General features: G+C 45.4%; 1 protein-coding gene across 1 annotated transcript; it reads left to right on the forward strand.

Annotated features, from left to right (window-relative positions):
* Positions 1 to 3,320: 3,320 nt before the first annotated feature.
* On the forward strand, positions 3,321 to 23,994 carry syt15 (synaptotagmin XV). Its single transcript, XM_063220703.1, has 8 exons — positions 3,321 to 3,368; positions 6,731 to 6,926; positions 7,939 to 8,102; positions 8,773 to 9,065; positions 10,039 to 10,209; positions 19,837 to 19,948; positions 21,922 to 22,101; positions 23,781 to 23,994. The coding sequence occupies exons 1-8, from the start codon at positions 3,365 to 3,367 to the stop codon at positions 23,921 to 23,923; spliced, it is 1,263 nt and encodes a 420-aa protein (XP_063076773.1). The 5' UTR covers positions 3,321 to 3,364; the 3' UTR covers positions 23,924 to 23,994.
* Positions 23,995 to 24,436: the final 442 nt, after the last annotated feature.

Genomic DNA, 24,436 nt, shown 5'->3' on the forward strand with positions numbered 1-24,436 from the left:
ATGTGGGGCAAGCGCTATTCAGACATACCACTATTCAGACAACAGATATACCGTAGGGTTATGGTCAGGGTCAGGGTCAGGGTCAGGGTTAGGATAGCTGTATGCACTCTCCCTGAACTGAAAAAAAACCCTGAGCAACGTAGCACAAACCACAGAAATGGCAGTTTTCGGTGGGAAACGTACCGGTATTCAGACATTAGACATCAATGTCTGAATAGCGCCATGTAACCGATGCCAATGACCAAGTGCATTACTAAATGTCCTGTGGTGCAGTATGTCATAGTACAATAGCATGGTAATTAACCTTTAAACCTTTTTTTCTGAACGCACCCCCTTACCTGTGTCGAAGAGAAGTCGCGCACCCCCAACCCAAACTTATGTGTATACATACTACAAATGATTTTAAGTGATTAATTGCAATAATTCTTGCTTGGGTCATTAATCAATGATCACTTTAAATGGAGACCAAACATGTTTTAATTTTTTTCTTAAATTGGACTAAATATAATGTTCCCAACCAATATTTTGGTTGCAACCTCAACATAATCAATATCCCGCGCACCCCCTGAAATCTCAGGCGCACCCCCAGGGGGTGCCCGCACCCCAGTTTAAGAACCACTGCTTTAAACTACTATTACAGCATGCATCAGATGGTACTAAATATGCAACCTCACAATTCTAAGAGAAGCCAAAGGACAGGATTACTGAGAAGCGAAAAACTGCCTCCACACAGTGTGTGTGTGTGCGTGCGTGCGTGCGTGCCTGCGTGCGTGCGTGCGTGCGTGCGTGCGTGCGTGCGTGCGTGCGTGCGTGTGTGTGTGTGTGTGTGTGTGTGTTTGTGTGTGTGTGTGTGTGTGTGTGTCCACCCATGTGTTCATGTAGTACAGTGGTTCCCAACCTACACCTATGGGTGGCCAAAGATCCACAGTGGGTCGCAGAGCCCTCTTGATTTTAAGGAGTTTCATTTTAAATACCTTCTATAGCCCATGTTGAATAAATGACAAAGAATTCAACTACTATAATAGAAGCAACAAAATGTAAGTGCTACATCAAACATTTATTCAATATTTGACCAAAGACGAATTGAGGAATAAAATAACTAAAATTAGTTTTCGCAGGAAACAGAGGGCATCTTGTGATGCTGTCTCGTGCAGACGATCGCGTGGTTGGGTCACCAAAGCTTACAATAGTAAAAAATATGGGTCCCTGAAGAAAAAGGTTGGGAGCCACTGATGTAGTAGTCAATGTTGTTTAACAGCCAACGAGCAAATGGAGCTAGCCTAACTAAGAGCAGGTGTGTGTGTGTGTGTGTGTGTGTGTGTGTGTGTGTGTGTGTGTGTGTGTGCGTGTGCGTGTGCGTGTGCTTGTGCGTGTGCGTGTGCGTGTGTGCGTGCGCGCGTGTGTGTGTGTGCGTGTGTGTGTGTGTGTGTGTGCGCGTGTGTGTGCGCATGTGTGGGTACTCTGTTTGCTTGTTGCACAGAGGTCAGTGGGAAGGCAGCAGGTGTCGAGTATTGCCCACAGGTAAACTGTTTCACTGGCTGAGCTGAATAGCTTCTGGCTAGTCAAACTAAACATACCCTTCACTAGTGACATTAACGTCACACTTTCAGTCCTTTTTCACGCTGCTATGGGGCCTGAATGCCTCTTCATAATGTAAACCTTTCCGCCAGCGCAATACCATAGAAACGTAATACCATAGAATTTCTCTGTTATGGCATACAGCACATAGTAGCCTACTTCAGTGGTCCTTTTTTCCTGAACGCAACCCGTTAGCTGTTCCCAAGACAAGCTGCGCACCCCCATCCCAAATGTATACACATGTATACGCACCAAAAAAAATGATTTAAGTTATTAATTACAATGATTGTTACTTTAGACATTAATCAATACTTTAATGAATTTACATGGGGACGAAAACATGTTCAAATTTGGTCTTAATTTGGCCTAATTATAATGTTTGGAAACAAAATTTTGGTCACGACCAGAAAAATAAAATTCCGCGCACCCCCTGAAATCTCTGGCGCACCCCCAGGGGGTGCCCGCACCCCAGGTTAAGAACCACTGGCCTACTAAGTTACGTTACAATTTGGTACATCAAGCGTATAGCGGGGGCTGTGTCTTTACACTTTACATCTGGCACAGCTGTCTTTCTTTCTTTTTCTTTCTTTCTTTCTTTCTTTCTTTCTTTCTTTCTTTCTTTCTTTCTTTCTTTCTTTCTTTCTTTCTTTCTTTCTGTCTTTCTTTCTTCCTTTCTTGCTTTCTTTCTTTCTTTCTTCTACGTTCTTTTTATATTTATCTTATCTTCTGTTTACATGTTCAGTGTTAAATGTTAAATGTTTGATGTTCATTTGTACTGTATTTATTATTGACCACTTATTGTCCATCACTGTTACCTGTCCTGTCTTGCACTTTATGTCAGTCTGTAAAATGTCAGTCTTGTATATGTCTATGTCCTGGCTTAGCAAAGAGAGAAAACGTAATTTCATTTCCTTGTATGACTTGTGCATATGAAGAAAGTGACAATAAAAGCTGACTTGACTTGACTTGAATTGACTTTCTCACTGTGATTTCAACAGCCCTCCGATAAAAGATCCCCAATCCCTGATTTATTATATTTATTATTCATAATCCAACTGGAAAAGCAGGGCATCTCTTTATGAAACTTTTTTTTTTACACTTAATAGGCCTAGGCAATACAAAAATAATATTTATGTATATTTTGATAAAGGCAGCCTCCCAAATGCATTAAATGTAGACATAGACAGGTACTGTAAGTGGCCCTACATTGGCAAACTGATTCGTGTGTGCGTTAGTATGAATACTGTATGTGGTTGATGCAGCCTGATTCCACTGCACTGAAACCAAACCATCCGAGTAGTCCACTGGGTTTGGGTGTTGATTAACTTTTAGAGAGAGAGAGAGAGAGAGAGAGAGAGAGAGAGAGAGAGAGAGAGAGAGAGAGAGAGAGAGAGAGAGAGAGAGAGAGAGAGAGAGAGCCTTGCAGATGACAGGGTCAAGTACAAAAATGTACTTGGCTGTCACCTACCACACACACACACACACACACACACACATACGCAGTTACACACAAAAAAATGTACCCACCCACCACACACACACACACACACATACGCAGTTACACACACTACTGAAAAACTGCAGGACCTTTCTAGCCTAGAGGGGCAGCACAGGGAACCACAACCACCATACCCTATCCCGGCAACCCTTCTGACTCCCTGGCTAAGTCTCTGGCCAGAGAGAGGATTCGCTAGTTGAAGGTCAACGACACAGCATTAAGCTAAGCTAAGCTATGCTAAGCTAAGCTATGCTATGCTAAGCTAAGTGAAGCTAAGTGCACATTGCGATGGGTGAGTGATTGCCATTACTTTGCATGGGAAAGAGGCACCTGTGCACTGCGGCGGCTTTACATAGAGGCTAACGCAGCACATTCTGTTTGTAGAGATCTATTACATTTTAGATTAGACTGACATAGTGTTGTAATTAGATTACATAGCGACGGTGTGACTTGTGTCATGGTGGCCGCTAAGTCTATAACAGTGACCTTTGGCCTGACCTGATCCTGACCTGTAGCCCTTTTAGCTTGCTGAAAGTGCTGAAAGCACATAGCCTACAGCTGTGTAGCCTACTGTTTGCATTGCTCACTTCAACTAATCAGTTAACAAAACCTTGGTTACATGTATGTGGATATGTTTTGTATTTTTTTATTGTGATCTCCCTTGACACGCTGTGTGGATTAAAAAAAAAGTTCTGTGTGTGTGTGCCATGTGTGTGTCATGTCGCAAGAGTGACAGACCTGGTGTGAACATGATTTTTTCACACTGTAAATTCACACTTTTTTTGCTAAATGAAAGATTTCTAAGCTGTGCATATCAACTACTGTAAAATGTGTGGTGAAAGGCAAAAGCCATCCTTTGTCATAATGAAGTAGCCTAAAATGTTTCGTGCCATTTCCTGGATGAAACTAAGTGCCTGTATAGTCAGTTCAACTGGAGTTTAATGTGATATGTGGTGAATTCAGGTAAATTGGGCCACTTTTTTGCATACAAGCGAATGGCCCAAAGTGGCCAAATTTACCTGAATTCATACCCTACATTTGATGCATGATTTAGGCTACTGTTCATCTGTAATCTCACGTCACACACTGCCCTTCTGCTTAGCAGGTAGATTAGATAATTATGGAAAAAAAAGAAACCATTTTGTCCTGCACCTGCGCTTTGTAATATGCGCGTGCACAGCACTACTCCTTTACTTTTGTGTGTTAGTGTGAACAGCTTTAAATGTATAAGGCATAAATTACTCACAATGTAGAGTAGAGTAACTTTATTAATCCCCAGGGGGAAATTCAGGAAATGTAGCCTACCTGGTGTTGTATGGAGGTGAAGGAGGGGACCCAGGCCCCCTATATGTATTAAGGGCCGTACACACACATGGCTGCTATTTACTAGCTTCTCGCTTGCTCGCCTACTCGCCTTTCTTTCATGGAACGTTCGCTGAAAGTCCCCTCGGCTTTAACTGCAAATGAACAGGCGAGAAGTACCAAACTCTGCCTTCCAATTGGTTACTCGCTTACTCGCCTCGCTCGAAGATAAAATATTTTCAACTCGGGATCCGCCCACATCGCATCGCTTGTACAGTACTCGCCTACTCGCCTGCTAGTCTCGCTGGAACAGATTGACATTCTATTGAGTTCATTCGCTGAGCGAGTAACTAGCAGCGACGTGTGTGTACGGCCCTTTAGACCAATGGGTGGGTCATCATGTCAGCAGAGTGCAGAGGATCTTCCCTCAGGTTCACCATAGAGCTGCATAGAGTACATTACAGCGAGCCCCTTCACAACAAGCCCCTCCACACCAAGCCTCTGCTTCATACGTGCTCTGGTGTGGCTAGTAATCTCTTCAGTGGTGCTTGCTTGGTCCCACGGGCATCTTTGTGTGTGCGTGTGTGTGTGTGTGTGTGTTTGTGCGTTTGTGCGTATGCACGAGTCATGTGCGTATGCACGAGTCATGTGCATATGTGTGCCTGCATGTGCGTCTCTGTGTGTGCATACTAGTGTGCTACAGTGCTGCTCTGAGTATGGCAGCTCCACCATGTGTAAACCCTGACAATGGGTCGATTTAAAACCTCAGCTTGTCACACTGTCAAAAGCCATCAGGGGACTGTGTGATGTAATGACACACTTACTACAGCTTCTCCTAGTTATATACTTCTAGGCCTACTACAACTGCTAATAACACTACTACTGCTATACTACTACTACTGCTGCTGCTGCTAATAACAATACGACTTCTACTACAACTACTATTAGCCTACTACTAGTACTACTACGACTACTACTAATAATAATAATATTAATCACAATGGCAATAACAACAATGTGTTGTGGGAGGGCAGGGCCGGGCCACTTACAGTGAGAATCTGTGCAACACTGAGGCCGCACGTCATGAGCCTACAGAGCGGCGGTGCCGGCATGGCATTAGGCGAACAGGTGGCGAGTATCAGAGCACTTAAGGTGCAGGTCAGCTTAGCAGGATAGAGCTGACACTCAGTACATGATACTATGGCTGCCAACCACGTGGGTCAGGGTTCTAGAACTTTGAACGCAAGGATTCTAGAACTTTGCCAGTTGTAGGCTAGCTAGCGCGTGTAGCTTGAAGTCAACACCAAGGAGTCGCACAGTGTAGGCTACAGTACTGTAAATTTTGTAGTGTTCGCTCAACACTTATGGAGTCGAATTTACTGTAATTTAACATGGCAAATTCAGTTTAAAAGCACATATTGGCCTTCAAGGACCATGTGCTTTTGAACTGAATTTGCCATGTTAAATTAAAGGCTTTTTAATATTTTTCTCAAATCTCAGAGTGCCTCTGCTTTTTCCTTCCTTTTTCGGACCTACACTTCACCCGGTACAGATGAGCGCCTGAGTAATATTACCCTGCAAAGTCTCCTGAGCGCTTTAAGCCCTTTAGTGTCTTCTCATTACTGTAGAAGTCTTCACTAGTTGGTACCATCCCTCAAGCAATATTTATTCGATGAAAGTAGGCTATTCAAAGTCACTTCACACAGTGGTTTTAACTAGAGATGTGAAAGTGAAGTGAAAGTGAAAGCCCATTGGGAAACTCATTTTGCCACTGCTTAAGATCCTGCCGGACCCGGATCCTGTGAAAAACCCTATTATCCTGCCGGATCCGGAACCGGAACCGGATCCGGTGCATCTCTAGTTTTAACACACCTGTTGCTGAACACTTTTGAATCTGAACATTTTGTTGACTTACACATTTTTGCTGTGCAAGTGAACCTGATTCCAGATTTCCCAAAAGTATTTTTTTTTCTACATTGCTTCAAACCCCTCAAGCAATTGGATATTGAGGCCCATTTTGTCTGTTACCTGTATTGGACTGTAGGATGTCTCAAGCCTCAAAAACTTGATTCCTTTTTAGATGCGTCCTTGCATCTCTATAAGAGGGTATGTCCGTCCGTCGGTCTGTCTGTCGGTCGGTCTGTCCGTCTGAAACGCATTCTCTAAAGTGTTATGCCCTCCTGTGTCCATAAGGTAGCAGTGCATAGACGGATGCATCTTTGTCCGCCTGTCGGACTTGTTTCTTTCCTACATGGGAGGATGGGCCAGAATGGAATAAACAAGGAATCAAGGATGAGATGAGAGAGGAACTATGTATATTAATATTTTTACCGTATGTTGTTTTATGTATAGATTTGGTGGCAGCCATCACAGGAGGCGTGTCTGCAGGGCTTTTGCTCCTCCTCCTGCTCACAGTCTCCGCCTACCTGCTCTGGGCAAAGAGGAAGAGGTGGAGACAGAAGCGTAAGCAGGAAGCGATCTTGACCATGCCCGTTGTGCCAACGCGAACCTCCCCTATTGGCCTCAGCACACAGACTAGCAGACAGAGGTGAGCGGTAGTGGTGTCAACAATGAGCGGGGGTGCGTTTCTCGACAACATCGTTGCTAACTAAGACAGCAACACACTTGGTTGCAATGCAATTTCCCATTGGAAACCTAGTAAGTTGCTAACTGGTTAGCAATGACGCTGTCGATAAACAGCGTTCTGCCCAGAGCCATGGAATTCCGAGTTTTGACAACCGGAATACAGGAAGTCGGTTGTTGACAATGATTCACACAGATTAAAATAATTATAGGCAGCAGCTTTCTGTTCGCTAGAGACAAATACATTTACATTCTGTGCTTCACTTCCTGGAACTATTTTGGAACTATGTCAATAGTGATCTGTGTGTCAAAGGCTCCATGATGAACCGCCATTGTTGTGGAAGGATGTAACACTGAGGTCTATGCCTAACTTCTCCATGGCTCTCTGGTTCTGCGTACTTGCGTGAAGGTGGCACCAAATCTGTTGACACCACATATGTTGTCACCCCTCAATTACAAACCAAAGTATTTTGATATGTTTGTGCATGGTTTTGGCATAGTTTGTGCATGAGAGTAACTCATATTTATAGTATTCATACAGGCCTACATTACATTATTACATTATATTTCACTTAGCTGACGCTTTCATTTTATTCAAAGCGACTTACAATTATTATTTGTCAGGGTATTGGTTACAGTCCCTGGAGCGATGTGGGGTTAGGTGCCTTGCTCAAGGGCACATCAGCCATGGATGGAGATGTAGGTAGAGGTCAGGGGGGGATTTGAACCTGCAACCCCTAGATTGAAAGACCAACTCTCTAACCACTAGGGGTATATAGTGCTATATAAAATTTGACCGATATAGCCTACATATACACATAGCCTAGTTTATTGTACTATATATTTTGATTGATTCATATGCATTCGCTGAACATATTTTGCACGCTAAACATCAAACAAAAAAAGGGATCATGACTGTTTTTTTTCCCTGTTTTTTCGCCTGTACTGTATCTCCTGCCACCCCCTCTCTGTTTCAGCTTGAGGGCCATCCCATTTTTCCTACCGCCACGCTTCAAAAGCAGACCTCACGTCAGGCTGGAGGAGGAAGAGGAAGATGACGAGGGGGAGCGTGCTGAAGAGCATCATGGCGGGCCCACGCGGCACCCACGCCAGGCCCACCGCGGCTCACTCACAGTAGGGAGTAGGTCAGGAGAAATGGAGGGAAAAGAAACAAGTGAAAAGACAATCAATAAAATAAAATAACGTAAAAAATATCTATAAGCTATCTATTGTGGTGCAATATTAATTTGTACAGATTTTTGTATTAATACAATTATTAAATTACATATAGGCTAAATTATATATTTTAAATTATATTTTATATTTTTTTATTAATACAATGAATGCAGAGATGTGAAAAAGTAGATAAGAATTGCTATGCCTACTGTGTTATTGTTAGTTGTGTTATATATGTTTTAAAAATCTTTAACTGTGGTGCAATAATAAATTGTTCACATTTATTTCGATAATAAAGCTCCCCCTGCAGTCTGAGACCTCCCGTCAGTTTCTGTTCTCTCTCTCTCTCTCTCTCTCTCTCTCTCTCTTGTTGTTTGTGTCGCTCTGCCTCCCTCTGTTTTCATCTTGTCCCCCCCCCTCTCTCTCTCTCTCTCTCTCTCTCTCTCTCTCTCTCTCTCTCTCTCTCTCTCTCTCTGTCCCTCTCTCTTGTTGTTTGTGTCGCTCTGCCTCCCTCTGTTTTCATCTTGTCCCCCCCCCACCCCCTGTCTCTCTCTCTCTCTCTCTTTCTCCCTCTCTCTTGTTGCTCTGCCTCCTTTTGTTTTCATCTTGTCCTCTCTCTCTCCCTCCGTTTCCAGCAGCCTTCCCCCTGGGCTGCTTGAGGGCTGATCTCTATCACATCCCCGAGGAGCCCGGTGAGTGGGCTCCCCCTAGTGGCGGCGACGTGCGCCTGTGGTTCGCCGTGGAGTACCAGCAGGAGCGGGAACAGCTGGTGGTCTCCCTGCTGCGCGCCGCCAACCTGCCGCCGCGTTACCATGCCAACGCCACGCTGGCCAGGCTGCAGCTGCTGCCCGACGACCGGCGCCACCGGCAGGCCAAGGCCAGGGGCAAAGGTCGCGACCCCAAGTTCAACGACAGCTTTGTTTTCCAGGTGGGCTTCATTTGTTTATTTATTTGGAATCACTGTGTTTATTCACTGTTTTCAAAAATGTAGTATGCTATCTAATATCATGTGGGCTTGATGTAGTTATTCATTTAGGCTACTTATTTTATTTTAATAGCTCTTCTACAAAACACTATAAAATCGCTATAATTAAAAAAAAAAATTAGAATAGCTCAGATCTCGGAAAGGGCTGAGCCGAAAAATGTGACATCACCAGGTACTGACAAGTCAAGGGTAGCGTGACCAACACAACAGCATATTGAAATTGGCTGAAGTTATCCTTTAAGGTCATCTAATAGCCTAGAAATACCGTACATGCCCCTGGTGGCCGCTCTAGTCATCTGATGTTTCCTCAACAATTCCAAAGAACAGAAAAAACAGCTTTACTGAGAAATACAATATATTTGAAAAGGGATATAGTATTTTGGAAAAATATCTATTTATTTGCTTGTTTATCTATTACTGGATTTATCACTTGCTCAGAGTTTACATGTCCTGGTAAGAGACTGAGCCTGCTTTCTGGAGTACCCCACAGGTTTACCACTCTCTGTAAGTTAAAGATGCAGTGTGTAGGATTGTGGCCAGAGTAAAGTATTGCATATGCTGCTCATTGGAAATGTGCTGTCTACAGCCAAATTAGATTTTTTTTTCACGAATATTTACTGGAAAAAAACAAAACGATATCTACTACAGTAGTATGGCCCTAAGTTTAGCTAAAAATGTCTATTTCTGGATATTCAAAATGGCGAACGATGCGGAAGAGCCCCCTTTTCATGTATGAAGAGTGCAATTTTCCCAGTCATAATGAATCTTTAGAATTTGATGGTGGTGGTAAGTATTCATGAAACAGGTGACATTTGTGAATGGGCGGCCTAAAAATAAACTAAAAACATTGTACAGTGCACCTTTAACTTGGCCAAGTGCATCACTTCCCCTGCTTCCTGTAATGCTCCCTATCTAGGTATCTAGGAGTGCCGTTGAGGAGTGCACTCTGAGCCTGACGCTGCTTAGTGTGGACCGTCTGAGGAAGCACCAGAGGATAGGCCGGGTGTTGCACCCCCTCCGCTGGCCTGAGCTGCGGGATGGGGCGGGCAGGGTGCTGTGGAGAGACCTGGAGGCAGACACTGACCAGGTTGGTAGAGTAATGACATTCACATGGTAAAGGGGGGCCCGGGATCAAATATTGCTTAGGGCCCCATAAAGGCTTGGGCCGGCCCTGCACATCCACAATAATAATTTAATAATTGTATAATAATTGTATTTGTATAGAACTGTATCATACAAGGCATGCAACTCAAAGTGCTTAACAAATGGGGAAAAAACATCATTGTTAGAGATGGATTTAAATGGAGAGGTAGAGAGGAGAGGCAGAAATAGCAAGAAGGCAGAGGAGGCAGAGATAGATAGAGATTGTAGAGTCATAAGGTCCACGTAGGTTGGGACCAGGATTCTTAGAGTCATAAGGCATAAGTCATAGATAGTCACACTGAATTTGGGCGCTCATTGGTGGCCCCTGGTGGCATCAGGGGTGAGGAAAAACTCCCTTTTCGCCTGATTCATAGTTTGTAGGGGGGAAAAGCTCAATGAGGTCTGAGAAAAAAAAATCCTATAGCCAGGAAGAAACTTCAGGCAGAGACCAACGGCCACCTAGGGGAGCCCCCTGCCAGGGCTGGTTGTGAGCAGTAAGGACGCTGCGGCAGCTGGGCTGCTGTGACGCCTGGGCAGCTAGGAGTGGGCAAGAGTGAAAAGGTGGGTGTTCAGCTGCTCCACAATAGTGTGGACCGTCTGAGGAAGCACCAGAGGATAGGCCGGGAGTTGCACCGGGACTCACTAATTCGATGCCTATTCTGTCCTGGCCCTTTGGAGTATTGTGTGGCGATGACAGATAGCTAACAAATCAAGATCCAAGGCGTGATTCCAGTTTGAGGGTTTTTTAATGTATCCTCTTGAATCTTACAATTTTGTAAAACTGAAAAACATCAAATAAACAAGATACAAAATATCAGGCTGATGCTCCATAAGAAATAAAATGCAACACTTAGGCTGCACTCTAAATTCATTTTACATGAGCTAACTAAATTATTAACTTTCTCTAAAACAGGAGGTAGGCAACAGTATGTCTTCATATAGGATATCACCAGGTAAGATAATCAGGTAAGTATGGCGAACTTTAACATTTAACATATTTAGGATTTACAAGAGGCATAACACAGGTAAGTAAGTATGCAAGTATGAAAACTAGGAAAGTTACACACGAAGTACAAGATATGTCATAACACAAACGAAGCTTTCAATGGGCTGAATAACGTGTGAATTAGCTGAATAGCATGGCTGAATGATAGGTGATTAGCATAAATCACACCCTAAATAACGATCTCTTTAGAAAAGTAATCTATCGTTTTTACCACCGCAGTTAACGTTATAGTGACATGAAACAACTTTACAGAAATTTCTACTACTTACTAATGGTTCCACTCCTAGGTTTACACAACTGAAATTCAGGCGGAGCTCATCTGAATACAGCCTTCTGGCTTTCAAGTTTCGTAAAAGGAAGAGCCTCGAGTGACAGGAAATGATAGAAATTATTGAGGCAGTACCTAACAGTAACACAAGGGGGCACCTAATCCCACCCAATAACAAACAGGACAGCACACTCCCCGCTTGGTATACTTGTATACCACTATTTACCCTTTCTTTAGAGTCATCAGTAAAACAACATCAGAAATTGGTCTAAGATACTCCTTAACTACCCCTTGGCCAAGAGTCTTGACTATGACCTTACGAACTTTGGTGTCTGCACTAGGAATTGCCTTAACTACCCGCCCAAGAGGCCACATGTTACGCTTTGCCTGACTGTCCTTTATCAAAACAATGTCACCTTCCTGGAGGTTGGGCTTCTCTGCAGTCCACTTCCTCCGTGGTTGAAGTGTCGCCAGGTACTCCGACCGCCACCTCTTCCAGAAGGAGTCCGCCAAGCTCTGGACCTGGCGCCACTGGACCTTGCTGAGATGATCCAGCTCGAAGTCTCCCAGGGGTGCCGGACTGGCGCTCGCCTTCTGGGTGAGCAGAGTGGCAGGTGAGAGGATTTCTGGTACCTCTGCATCGTTGGAGACAGGGAGTAGGGGGCGTGCATTTATGATAGCCATAACTTCGGCCATCAAGGTTGTCAGGACTTCATGAGAAAGTCTTGTAGCACCATCCTTTGCAAACAGTCCATCCAGAATGCGTCTTGCTACTCCTATCAGTCTCTCCCAAGCTCCACCCATGTGTGAGGAATGGGGAGCATTGAAAGTCCATGTGCATCCCTGCTCTTGCAGGTAGCTCTTGACCTCAGGGTCATCCGTATTGATTTGAAGCTCATGGCATGCACCAATGAAGTTAGTGCCTCTATCTGACCTTAAGTGTTTGACAGGTCCACGGATGGCTAGAAAGCGTCTCATGGCATTGATGAAACTTGAGGTTGACATGGATTCAATCACTTCAAGGTGTACAGCTCTCGTACTAAGGCAAGCAAAAATGACTGCCCACCTCTTGCTCTCAGCGGCTCCCCCTCGAGTGCGCCTAGTGGTTACTGTCCATGGGCCAAAGGCATCGAGCCCTACATGAGTAAAGGGCGGATCCATTGCCAGTCTATCAGCCGGCAGATCTGACATCTTCTGAACTTCAATCTTTCCTCTCAACTTTTTACAGGTGACACATTTGAAAATGATGCTGGAGATGAGATTTTTGCCTTTGACTATCCAAATGCCAGCAGTACGTAGTGCGCCCTCTGTGAAGTGGCGACCTTGGTGGGCCACGTTGTCATGGTAGTGTCGGACCAGGAGAGTGGCCACATGATGGTCAGCTGGTAGGATGAGTGGGTGTTTCTCTTCGTCTGCTAAGTTCGCTCTGCTTATCCGACCTCCAACTCTGATCAGTCCATTTTTGTCGATGAAGGGATCGAGCTTTGCAAGGGGACTTTGACAGTGCACCGTGGAACCCTGAGTCAAGCATTTTAGCTCGTCCTTGTAAACATCCTCCTGAACAGCCTTGAAGATACTTGTCTTTGCTTGGAAACGCTCTGCAGGGAGCAACTGGCTGCATTGATGCCATCCCTTGCAGTCATCACCCGTCACTTCTCCTGAGAATGACTTGGCTGCATGAATGAGAAGTGCCATTCCTCTTACTAGGCTCTTCCAAGAAGAGAAGCGATCAAATCTTGTCGAGCCAAGAGCCTGCTCTGTGACCTTGGTTAGAAGACATGTGGCTTGTGGCCTGACTTCTTTGTCTGTGTCTGCATCAACAAGTTCAAATGTTCCTGCTTCATCATTTAGATCCGTGGTCGACTGGCTAAGAAACTGAGGGCCAAGCAACCAGTTAGACGATGGGAGTTGAGCTGCTGGAAACGGTCTGGTTCCCTGGTCTGCAGGATTCTGGTCTGTCAAGACGTACTGCCACTGTTCTGGTTCTGTAGATCCTCGAATGCGGGCTACTCGATTAGCTACATAGGTGTAGAATCTTCGTGAACTGTTGTGAATGTAACCCAGTACAATGCGGCTGTCAGTGAAGAACTTCACTGCTTGTAACTCTATGTCTATTTCAGACTGGATCACCTCTGCCAGCTCAACAGCCAAGACAGCTGCACACAACTCCAAGCGTGGTATGGTGTGCATGGGGTAAGGCGCAAGTTTTGATTTGCCCATAACAAATCCTACATGCCATCTTCCTTCAGCGTCCAAGGCACGCAAGTAAGCTACGGCAGCTATTGCAAGAGTTGAGGCATCTGAGAAAACACAGAGTTCTATCCTGTTACAGCATGACATGGAGGGTGGTAGGTATGATCTGCGGATGCAAACCTGTTCCAGGTCTGTTAAGGAGTTGATCCATGTTTTCCAGTGTTCTGCTTTCTCTGGTGGAAGGGGTGTGTCCCAGTCATACTGCTCTGAGGATACGTCTCTCACCAAGGCCTTGCCTTGGACAGTGATGGGAGAAGCAAATCCCAGGGGATCGTACAGACTGTTGGTGGTGGACAGCATGCCTCTGCGAGTGAATGGCTTGATGTCTCTTGACACTCTGAAGGTGAAACTATCAGTCTGGAGCTCCCAGTTCAGGCCTAGACTCCTTTGCAGGGGCAAGGGGTCTGCTCCCAGATCTAGATCTTTGAAGTCGCTTGCTCTTTCATCCACAGGGAAAGCCTCCATGACCCTCGGGCTGTTTGAGGCTATCTTGTGAAGATTCAAGTTGGACTCAGCCAGTAGAGCTTTTGTTCGTTGCAGAAGATCGATCACTTCATCCTCCTTGGCCAATGACACGAGCCCATCGTCAACGTAGAAGTTCCTGAAGACGAACTCCTTTGCATCACTGCCATGCTCCGTTTCTCCTTGCTCTGCAGCTCTCCTCAGTCCATACGTTGCTACGGCTGGAGATGGGCTGTTGCCAAACACATGCACAGTCATCCAGTAGTCTATGATGTCTTTATCCGGATCATTGTCTTTGTGCCACAAGAACCGGAGGAAGTGGCGGTGGTCCTCTCTGACTTTGAACCCATAGAACATTTGCTCTATGTCGGCGGTGGCGGCAATTTGTTCTCTTCTGAACCGTAGCAGGACACCAAGTAGAGTGTTGTTTAGGTTGGGTCCACTGAGAAGCACTTCATTCAATGACATCCCTTTGTACTCCGCACTGGAGTCAAAAACAACTCGTATTTTCCCTGGCTTCTGGGGGTGGTATACACCGAAGGTCGGCAGATACCAGCACTCCTGCCCTGGCTGTAGTGGAGGAGCTTGTTCGGCCTGGCCGTTGTCAATGACCTTTTGCATAAAGTCGAAGAAGTGCTGCTTCATGTCAGGTTTCTTCTTGAATGAACGCTGAAGAGATTGGAGTCTTTGAGCCGCCTGCTCTCTGTTGTTTGGAAGGCGCTTACGAGGAGCGCGGAAGGGCAGTGGTGCCACCCAGTGGTTTTCATTGTCCATGTACACTTCCTTCTCCATTAATCTGAGGAACTTGCTGTCATCCACCGACATGGCTGGTATGTTGTCTGCTGGTGTTCTCTGAAACACACCGTTCCCAAGATCATCCTCACTTCTCTCTGGAATGTCCTCCTCACTCCGAGACGGGACTTGAAGACTGCACTGATTTGGTCCAGTGGGCCTCTCCTTGATGTGGATGTTGTTAGTGCATGGCTTTAGGAAGGAAGGACGTCCATTTTGGAGGACATGGGTCTTGTAGGCATTGACTTCCCCTGTCTTGTGAGCGCCACCCAGACATACCTCCCCCACTATGACCCAGCCAAGGTCAAGCCGTTGAGCATATGGCGAGTTGTGTGGTCCGTTACGCTGCTCCCGCACCTTGTGCAAGCTCAAGACGTCTCGGCCTAGCAGGAGAAGAATGGGTGCACTGTTGTCGAGAGGTGGGATCTTGTCAGCCACTGGTCTGAGGTGAGGGAAATATTGGGTGGACTCAGGTGTCGGGATCTCTGATCGGTCACCGGGTAAGTATTCGCACTCCAGCAGGGTGGGCAGAGTGACCTTGGTCTTTCCATCAAGAGATTCTACAGTGATGTTAGTCGCTGTCCGTCCGGCAGTCTCCACTCTGCCTGAGCATGTTTTTAGCGTGTAGGGGGATGCCACGCTGCTGATGCCCAACAGACTGAAGAACTCAGATTTGACTAAGGACCGATTGCTTTGGTCATCGAGTACTGCGTATACCTTGTGAGACTTGTCTGGGTTATCAGAATGGGAAACTTTGACCAAGCAGATCTTGGAACAGGATCTAGGCTGGAGTGCGTCGCCACAAATCTGGGTGCATTTGGAAGAGATAACTGGGGATGCTACAAATCCACTCTCCCCGCCTTGCTCCCCGCTCTGGTCCTTCCCCTGTGGGTAATCAGCTTGCCCATGAGGTGACCACGACGCAGGACCAGGATGCATCGCTGAGGTGTGCTTGTCGCTGTCACACTCTTTGCATTGCAGTGTGGTCTTGCAGTCTCTGGCGATGTGCTTGGTGCTGGCACAACATCTGAAGCAGATTGAATTCTCTTTCAGGTATGCTTTCCTCTCATCAAGGTGCTTAAGTCGGAAGCCACGGCATTTTGTCAGTGGGTGCGGTTTCTGGTGTATAGGACATTCTTTGTCCGGTTCTGTCGTCACAGGTGTGCTGTCGTGAGTTGCACCACCTGTGGCTGCGACGTCAGTCTTTTTAACTGTTACTGCAGATTTTTGTTGACTGGGGGTAGAGGAAAGGTTGAATGCAAAACTGGGGTCATTGCGAGTCTTGGCTTGGGAACAAACAAATTCAACAAAGTAGCTGAATGGCGGGAAAGGCACACGATACTTCTCCTTGTATCTGGATCCCTGTGTCATCCAGCGTTCCCGCAGTGAGGAGGGGAGCTTTTCAACAACTGGATTCACCCCTCTGGCTGTATCGAGGTACATGAGTCCAGGCAAGAATCCTTCAGCCTTTGCAGCTTGTAGCTCTTTCAACAAGTCACCTAACTCTCTGAGCTTGTGGGTTTCCCCATTGGAGATGACTGGAAAGGCATCCAGTCTTTTCATTAGGGCATCCTCAATCACCTCTGGGCTTCCGTAGATTTCCTCCAAGCGCTCCCAAACCGTCCACACACCTAGCCTGGGATTGTTTACATGCACAGCCCTAATCCTCATGGCCTGAGCTGACGACCTGGGCCCCAACCATTTAACCAGCAGGTTGAGCTCTTCTTGCTCAGATAGGTTTAGTTCCTTTGTGGCCGCGATGAAAGAGGCCTTCCATGCCCAATAATTCTCTGGACTGTCATCAAAGGCAAGGAGTCCTGAGCTTACCATCTCCCTTCTCATTAGATACTGAGCCAAGACATGTGTTTGTGGTGTTGGGGGCAGATCTCCCTGATTGGAGTGAACTGCAGGAGGGTTAGCTGCTGTGTATTTCCTTTCCATGTCAGGAGTCGGAGGTGAATTTTTGTTCTTTGGCAAAAATGGCTTTGGGGCAGAATGAGCAGGGTGGTGACCAGTAGTCATGTTTCTGAGCTTGATTTCCTCCACGAAAGACTCATACAGTGACTCTTGGTCTTTGTTGCTAGGGGGTCGAGAGGTTATTGGTGCTTGCTGAGCAATTGACTGCTGTGCACAAGGGGCTGGAAGCAATTGTGGTGGATGTGCATGAAATGGCTGTGTTTCGACATAGTCTTGTGTGCGTGTCACAGGATCGTCAAGGGCTAGATCCTGCAACTCAACAAGAACATCGCTTTGCCTTTGTTCAAGCTCGGCTGCTGCTTCTTCATATACAGCTGCCTCTGTTGATGCTGCAGTTGCTTCTTTTTCTTGCTGTAATACATGAAGGCGTGCATCTATTTCAGCCCTTTCCCTCATCATTGCTGCCTCCTTTTCAGCCATTTCCCTCATCATTGCTGCCTCCCTCTCTGCAAAGGATACTTTAGATTTTGCTGCTTCAGCCTTGGCTCTGGCTCTTGTCGCAGCAATGCTGGCTGATGTCCTGGTTGATGATCGGGATGATTTGTGAGAAGATGAACCTGAGGCATGAGATCTCGTCTCCAACTGAGACTGACGCTCCTCTTGACCAACCTTGCTCATCTTGTATGCTTTAGCTGAGTTGTTCACCGTTGTTCAACTGCCTACTCCTTCCGAGTGGTCATTATTTTACTATTCTGTCCTGGCCCTTTGGAGTATTGTGTGGCGATGACAGATAGCTAACAAATCAAGATCCAAGGCGTGATTCCAGTTTGAGGGTTTTTTAATGTATCCTCTTGAATCTTACAATTTTGTAAAACTGAAAAACATCAAATAAACAAGATACAAAATATCAGGCTGATGCTCCATAAGAAATAAAATGCAACACTTAGGCTGCACTCAAATTCGTTTTACATGAGCTAACTAAATTATTAACTTTCTCTAAAACAGGAGGTAAGCAACAGTATATCTTCACATAGGATATCACCAGGTAAGATAAAAAGGTAAGTATGGCGAACTTTAACATTTAACATATTTAGGATTTACAAGAGGCATAACACAGGTAAGTAAGTATGCAAGTATGAAAACTAGGAAAGTTACACACGAAGTACAAGATATGTCATAACACAAACGAAGCTTTCAATGGGCTGAATAACGTGTGAATTAGCTGAATAGCATGGCTGAATGATAGGTGATTAGCATAAATCACACCCTAAATAACGATCTCTTTAGAAAAGTAATCTATCGTTTTTACCACCGCAGTTAACGTTATAGTGACATGAAACAACTTTACAGAAATTTCTACTACTTACTAATGGTTCCACTCCTAGGTTTACACAACTGAAATTCAGGCGGAGCTCATCTGAATACAGCCTTCTGGCTTTCAAGTTTCGTAAAAGGAAGAGCCTCGAGTGACAGGAAATGATAGAAATTATTGAGGCAGTACCTAACAGTAACACAAGGGGGCACCTAATCCCACCCAATAACAAACAGGACAGCACAATGCCCTTTCGGTACTTACCGCTTACGTCATACGACCCTAACCCTAAACCTAACCCTAACCTTAACCCTAAACCTAACCCTAACCCTAACCCTAACCTTAACCCTAACCTTAACCCTAAACCTAACCCTAACCTTAAATCGCTTGTTTGAAATGTTTGATTACCATGTGACGTACCACGTAAGTACAGAGAGGGCGTCAAACTAGTGGGTCCCGTGTTGCACCCCCTCCGCTGGCCTGAGCTGCGGGATGGGGCGGGCAGGGTGTTGTGGAGAGACCTGGAGGCAGACAGTGACCAGGTAGTAGAGTAATCACATCCACAATGCATGGGTTCTAAATTTTTGTTTTCCCCTGACTGGCCAAAACTAGCTGCGTACAGCTCAACCTCTGATTGTTGGACACCGCTGTCGGTCGAAAATTTCGCTCACGTGGTTGGCTGCCAGTGTCTTGCCCCTCCTCATAACATTGTGTTTACAAACACTGCGAACTCATGTATAGAATGGAATGGATGGAAATGTTTGTCTTTTTTAAAAATATATATATTTTAGGGGCTTTTATTCCTTCATTCGATAGGACAGTATGAGATGGTGACAGGAAGTGAATGGGACAGAGAGACGGGGTGGGATTGGGAAATGAACCCGGCCGGACCCGAACCGGGGTCCCCGTGGGCTGATCTGCGATGTAATCTGAATGATGCTAAATTCACACCAGATTAAACATGAACTGACCTGATAAATTAGTCACCCAATAAAACTCTTCTTTTTGTCACGCCTCGACGAAGACCTAGTGTGGGTTGAGAATGGCTGGCGTTTTGTAGACTTATATATTGTGCCCCAGCCATACAATAAATGCCCCATCATAAAATAAAGGGCTTTTGAATTAACCACTCCCTGTCTTTGGCCTGAAGTGGACCTAGTGGTCACACCGGGTCACACACTAGACTGATTATCATCAACTTTCCAATCTCTTCGAGACTTGGTCTGACCAAGAGCATCACAATTAACATTTCCCAAACAGCATTTCCCAAATGGCCTCCCTTGGTTTGCTAATGATTGTTTGATTCCCAACAAAGTGGGAGGAGTTCCCGTATTTGCGGGAACTCAGAAAGTACTTGCATTGCTCTTGACATGATTGATAGCAACGCTGAAGCTGTTGCGTCACTAGGGCACAGCCTGGCTAGTCACACACAATGATTGAGAGGAATGAATAACAAACTGCACAGATCGTTAACAATCCTGTCCAATAATGTTCTTTCTTTCTCTCTCTCTCTCTCTCTCTATCTCTCTCTCTCTCTCTGTTACACGCACATTCACAACAGCTTTATTCAAAGCATGGCGACATACAGGTGTCTCTGAACTACAACGCTCAGCTGCAGCGCCTCACGGTGGTGGTTCTGAGAGCACGCGGTCTGCCTATACCACCAGAATCAGGTGAGTGAGTCAGTAAAAGCAGTGTCTGAGGCCGCTGTGGCTAAGCTAAGCTAAGCTAAGCCCCCCCCACATTTGGACTTACATTGCCCACGGGGGAGCCTGGTTCGAGTCAATTCCCGGCCCTGCCCCATCTCTCTCTCCCAATGATTTCCTCTCTACTTTCACACTGTCCTGTAATAATAAAGAATGAAGCTAATGACAGCACTCTTCAGATTCAGACCAGAATCAGGTGATTGAGCCAAGAGAAGCGGTGCCTGCGTTCGTAAGCAGCTTATTGGGGCAGCTCCGGTGCCCTCTGGCAGCTAAGATTACTCCAGTCCACAGTGCCATACTATTCTAGTTTTTGATTGTGTGTGTGTGTGTGGGGGGGGGGGGGGGGGAATAGGGAGATCTGACCCTGTGAATATATGTGTGGTGAATATTTATGAATATATGTGCAATGTTGTGTGTAATGTCCTTGTGTCTTCTTCTGTATTTTTATGCATATGTATGCTACTTGACACCTTAATTTCCCTCGGGATCAATGATACCATACTCTCTACTGTACTACAACAGGGTTCAGTTTCTAGAAAAAGTCTTTGCTATCGTCGTTAGCAAAGTCCTTCGTGCGGGCGATTCAACTCTCTCTCGACAGCGACGCTAACCACTAAATCCAAGGGAACGTTAAGGCGGTCTTAAGACGGTCTTAAGACAGTTAGCAACGCCGAAGGTTAGACACATCAGAACATGGCTGTCGTCAGGGTTGCCAGATTGGGCGTTTTCCCCACCCAGTTGGGGTGTTTTTAGGATACGCATCTGAGGGAAAATCCAAAAGCATTGGGTGGGTTTACTTGTATGAAAAATTGGTTCCAATTGAGCAGGATTTAGTGCCTCTAGGCCAGTGATCTCCAATTCTTTTTTTCCAATTTTATTATTATTTTTCATTTGTTCTGACCTCATGGCGGGCCAAATGTTTGCCGTCGCTGGGCCAGATTTGGCCCGCGGGCCTTTGTTTGGAGAGCAAGGCTTTAGTTCTACACAATCGTTTCAATCTGAAAGACAGTCTGGCGAGGATGACTCATAACGGCCAAGATCATGGTCCCTGTGTCATAATGGCCAAGCATTCCGACCTTTACAGTTTCTCTGCCCAATCAGAGAGCAGGGCAGTTAGTCCATGGGCCAGAGCAGAAGTTGGTATCACCTGGGGTGGCAAAGTCTATCAATGTTTTTTGTAATCCTCCATGCCTGAGGGACATTATTTGGTATGATAGCCCTCTGGAAGTGGTAGCTTTCTTATATTTTTACTCACTTTTATAATGACACCCAGTGCATTTCGCAATACATGCCTGTATATGGATGTCTGTGATGATGGTATGTGTTTTTATTGATGTTACATCACATGTAGACACCTTTAGAGATTTTAAAAATATACAGGTTTGATGGATAATGTACTTTTCTATGAATTATATGAGTCAAAATGTATCCGCCGTACACTTTTTCAGCAATATAATGCAAGGTTAGATTGATGCAGAAGCCTGTATGAGGGTGGGTCAAATCCCAATGATAGCTATATCATATCTGTAGGGTGTGGGCAATCAGAAAACATATTGGTTTGCTAGTTTAATATAAATTATACACCTATTTAGGCCCAAAACCTATAACTGTCCAATGGATTTCAATGGAAGCGGCCGTTGTTGGCGGTGTGGCAGTAAGCCAATGAGTCTAAAAAATAGCTTGAGCTAACGTAATATAAAGGGCCCACGTGTGCGAGTAGGCTATGTGTTTCAACCCTTTCGTAGGATCCGGTATCCGGTTCTGGATCCGGTATTCGTCAGGATCCTAAAAATCAGGATCCGGTGCATCTCTAGTACTTACGGTATTGTGTAGACCAAGAAAGCTGTGCATTATGGAGCAACGGTTGACATTAAGAAAAAAGTTATATGTTTGCTGGCTAAATAATCCTTTCCCCTTGACCTGTCTGTCACCTGTGGCAGGTGTGTCTGTGCAGGTGTGTCTGCAGCTCCACACACAGGTGGTGCGCACGAAGAGGAGCGCCCTGGCCAGAGGAAGTGAGCCCACCTTCAACGAGAAGCTCACCTTCAAGCTCCTTCCTCAGCAGCTGGACGACGCCTCCCTCAGCCTAGAGGTCCAGAGGCTAAATACATCAAAACCAGGTGTGTGTGTATGGGCCCTGCAGTAGGTCAAACTGTAGGGTACTGCACTGTCATGTTTTATCCGATCCTCTCCCTTCCTTTCTCTTCCTGTCTTTTATCAAACTGTCCTACAAAGTAGGCTATTGTTTAACCCTCCTGTTATCCTTGGGATCTATTTGACGTCTGAAAAATACATGAAGTACCTAATTCTTTTGCTTCATCTTTGAAATTTCCACAAAAATGTTTTCTCTAATCGCTGTACACGTTTTGGTTACATCTGTGTTCCTTGGGGTCAATTTGACCCCACATTATTTTAAGTGTATTAAACATAAATGGAACATCCATATTTTGCTAATACCTGTTCCAATCTGTCTAGATTATGTAAAATGCATGAACATAAGTTATTTAGAACAGAACATTTTGCTTTATTTAGGGTTCTAATAACTAACAATATTTATGATGTGGATGAGGGCCAAAACTAGTTCAAGGCAACTTGTGGGCATTTGTTGCACATTTTCGTCTAGTCATGTATTAGTTTTTTTGGTCTGTGGGCTATGTGTGGGGGTGCTAGGACTTATCTAAAGGGCTTTCCATGTCCCCAACAGAGCAACAGTAAATATCTGAGGCATAAACTGGTGCAAAAGTTTTTGCTTCTACTGATTTTGTAGACATGTAAGTGGCTGGGGTCAAAATGACCCCAAGGATTATGGATGTAACCTAAATCTGAGGATAATAGGAGGGTTAAACACAGGGCAGGGTGCCCGGGACCATCATGAAACCCTGTCTTCATTGAGAAACCCCATCCCACTCCACTCCAAAAGACATCCAGAAAATCCCTATAAATATGTTCAAATAGTTATTTAAACATATTAAAATGTTTTAATAATAACATTACTATGAGGATTTTTGTCAGTTATTATAAGCGTGGTATTGCTAACTCGTTGCTGGGGGCAGGGTCGTCGCGAAATGGGCGGTCATCAATTAAGTACGTAGGTTTGAGCAAGGCGACAACGTAAACTCAGACATTGCTTCAGGGATGTAACCAACAACCTGTACCTGAGTAACTATGAATTGCTTTGGATTAAAAAACAAACCATGCAGGTATATGGTGAAGTGAAGGCCGTGAAAGACCAACTGGGAAACTCCAACTCCCACTGTCATTGTGACACAGCACCACAGCACACTGCACACAACACAATTGCATTTATGCCTCACCTGTGCAAGGGGGCAGCCCCATTGGCTCCCCAAGGAGGGCACTGGTTAATTACTCCCCACACCAACCTGGCGGGTTGGGAGTCGAACCGGCAACCTTTGGGATACAAGTCTGACGCCCTAACCGCTTACCCATGACTGCCTTGTGCTTACAGTACCTTGTGCAGCCACAACCTGCAGTTAATACCTGCCCCCATGACTGCCCTTTATAAGTATAATGCCATAATGTCTGCAAAAGAAACAAAGTATCCAAGGCACTCTTCCCAAAAACGTTAAAATAGCTTTATTAAATGGCTAAATGATTTAGCCATTTAATAAAGCTATTTTAACTTTTTTGGGATGAGTGCCTTGGATACTTCGTTTCTTCTGCTTCCAAGCTTTTTTCCAGCTTTTTTGACCAAAGAGCACCTTCGTACTACCAACCAAAAACGCTGTAGCCCTCCAAACTTTTCCTATTGTGCCATAATGTCTGCCTTTGTTTTCTTCAGAAGGTTCCTTGGGCCTGGTGGTGATTGGGCCCTTCATGTATGCCAGGGGTCGAGAGCTGGAGCACTGGACTGACATGGTCAGCAAACCACAGGAGCTGGTGAGGCACTGGCATGGCTTGGGCACAGGAAGGACAACACAGTGAAACTATGGGCACAGGATGGGCAACACAGTGAAAGTATTAATTATGGGTGCATTCCAATATGCAACCTTGCGTCAAAGAAGGTGGATCTAACAAGAAGCGTCATTTTATTTCTTTTCCGGTATCCACTTTATGTCGGGTGAACGCCCCTTTAGGAGACCTTCGGTAAGGAGACCTTCGGAGTCCTGAGGTTGAGAATAAATTAAGTCCCCTTAGCGCTGTAGATGGCGGTAGCGCACGTCTTGAACAAACACCTCAAAAAGAGAAGAAGAAGGAGGGGACAACGCCCCCTTAGGAGACCCAACTTGAGCACACGCTTTTGCATTGAGTGGGCGTGTTTTGCGTTATCTTTCTCTTATCCAGTATTTTTGCTTGCGTCCTCCACTTGTGCGTGTGGCCTTGCCCCGCCTCCTGGCCCCTCCTCCGTGGAGAAAATAATAAAGTTTCCCAGCTGTCAGCTTAGCCACAACAACTTTAGGGGGACTGTTTTTCATTCATCATCCCAATTGCAAATGA

Source organism: Engraulis encrasicolus, chromosome 17 (assembly GCF_034702125.1).
Source record: "Engraulis encrasicolus isolate BLACKSEA-1 chromosome 17, IST_EnEncr_1.0, whole genome shotgun sequence".
NCBI classification, from domain to species: Eukaryota; Metazoa; Chordata; class Actinopteri; order Clupeiformes; family Engraulidae; genus Engraulis; species Engraulis encrasicolus.

Coding starts and splice junctions, on each gene's coding strand:
- syt15 (XM_063220703.1), top strand. Junction 8,103..8,772: donor CGGCTCACTCACAGTAGGGA/GTAGGTCAGGAG, acceptor CTCCGTTTCCAG/CAGCCTTCCCCCTGGGCTGC. Junction 9,066..10,038: donor ACGACAGCTTTGTTTTCCAG/GTGGGCTTCATT, acceptor CTCCCTATCTAG/GTATCTAGGAGTGCCGTTGA.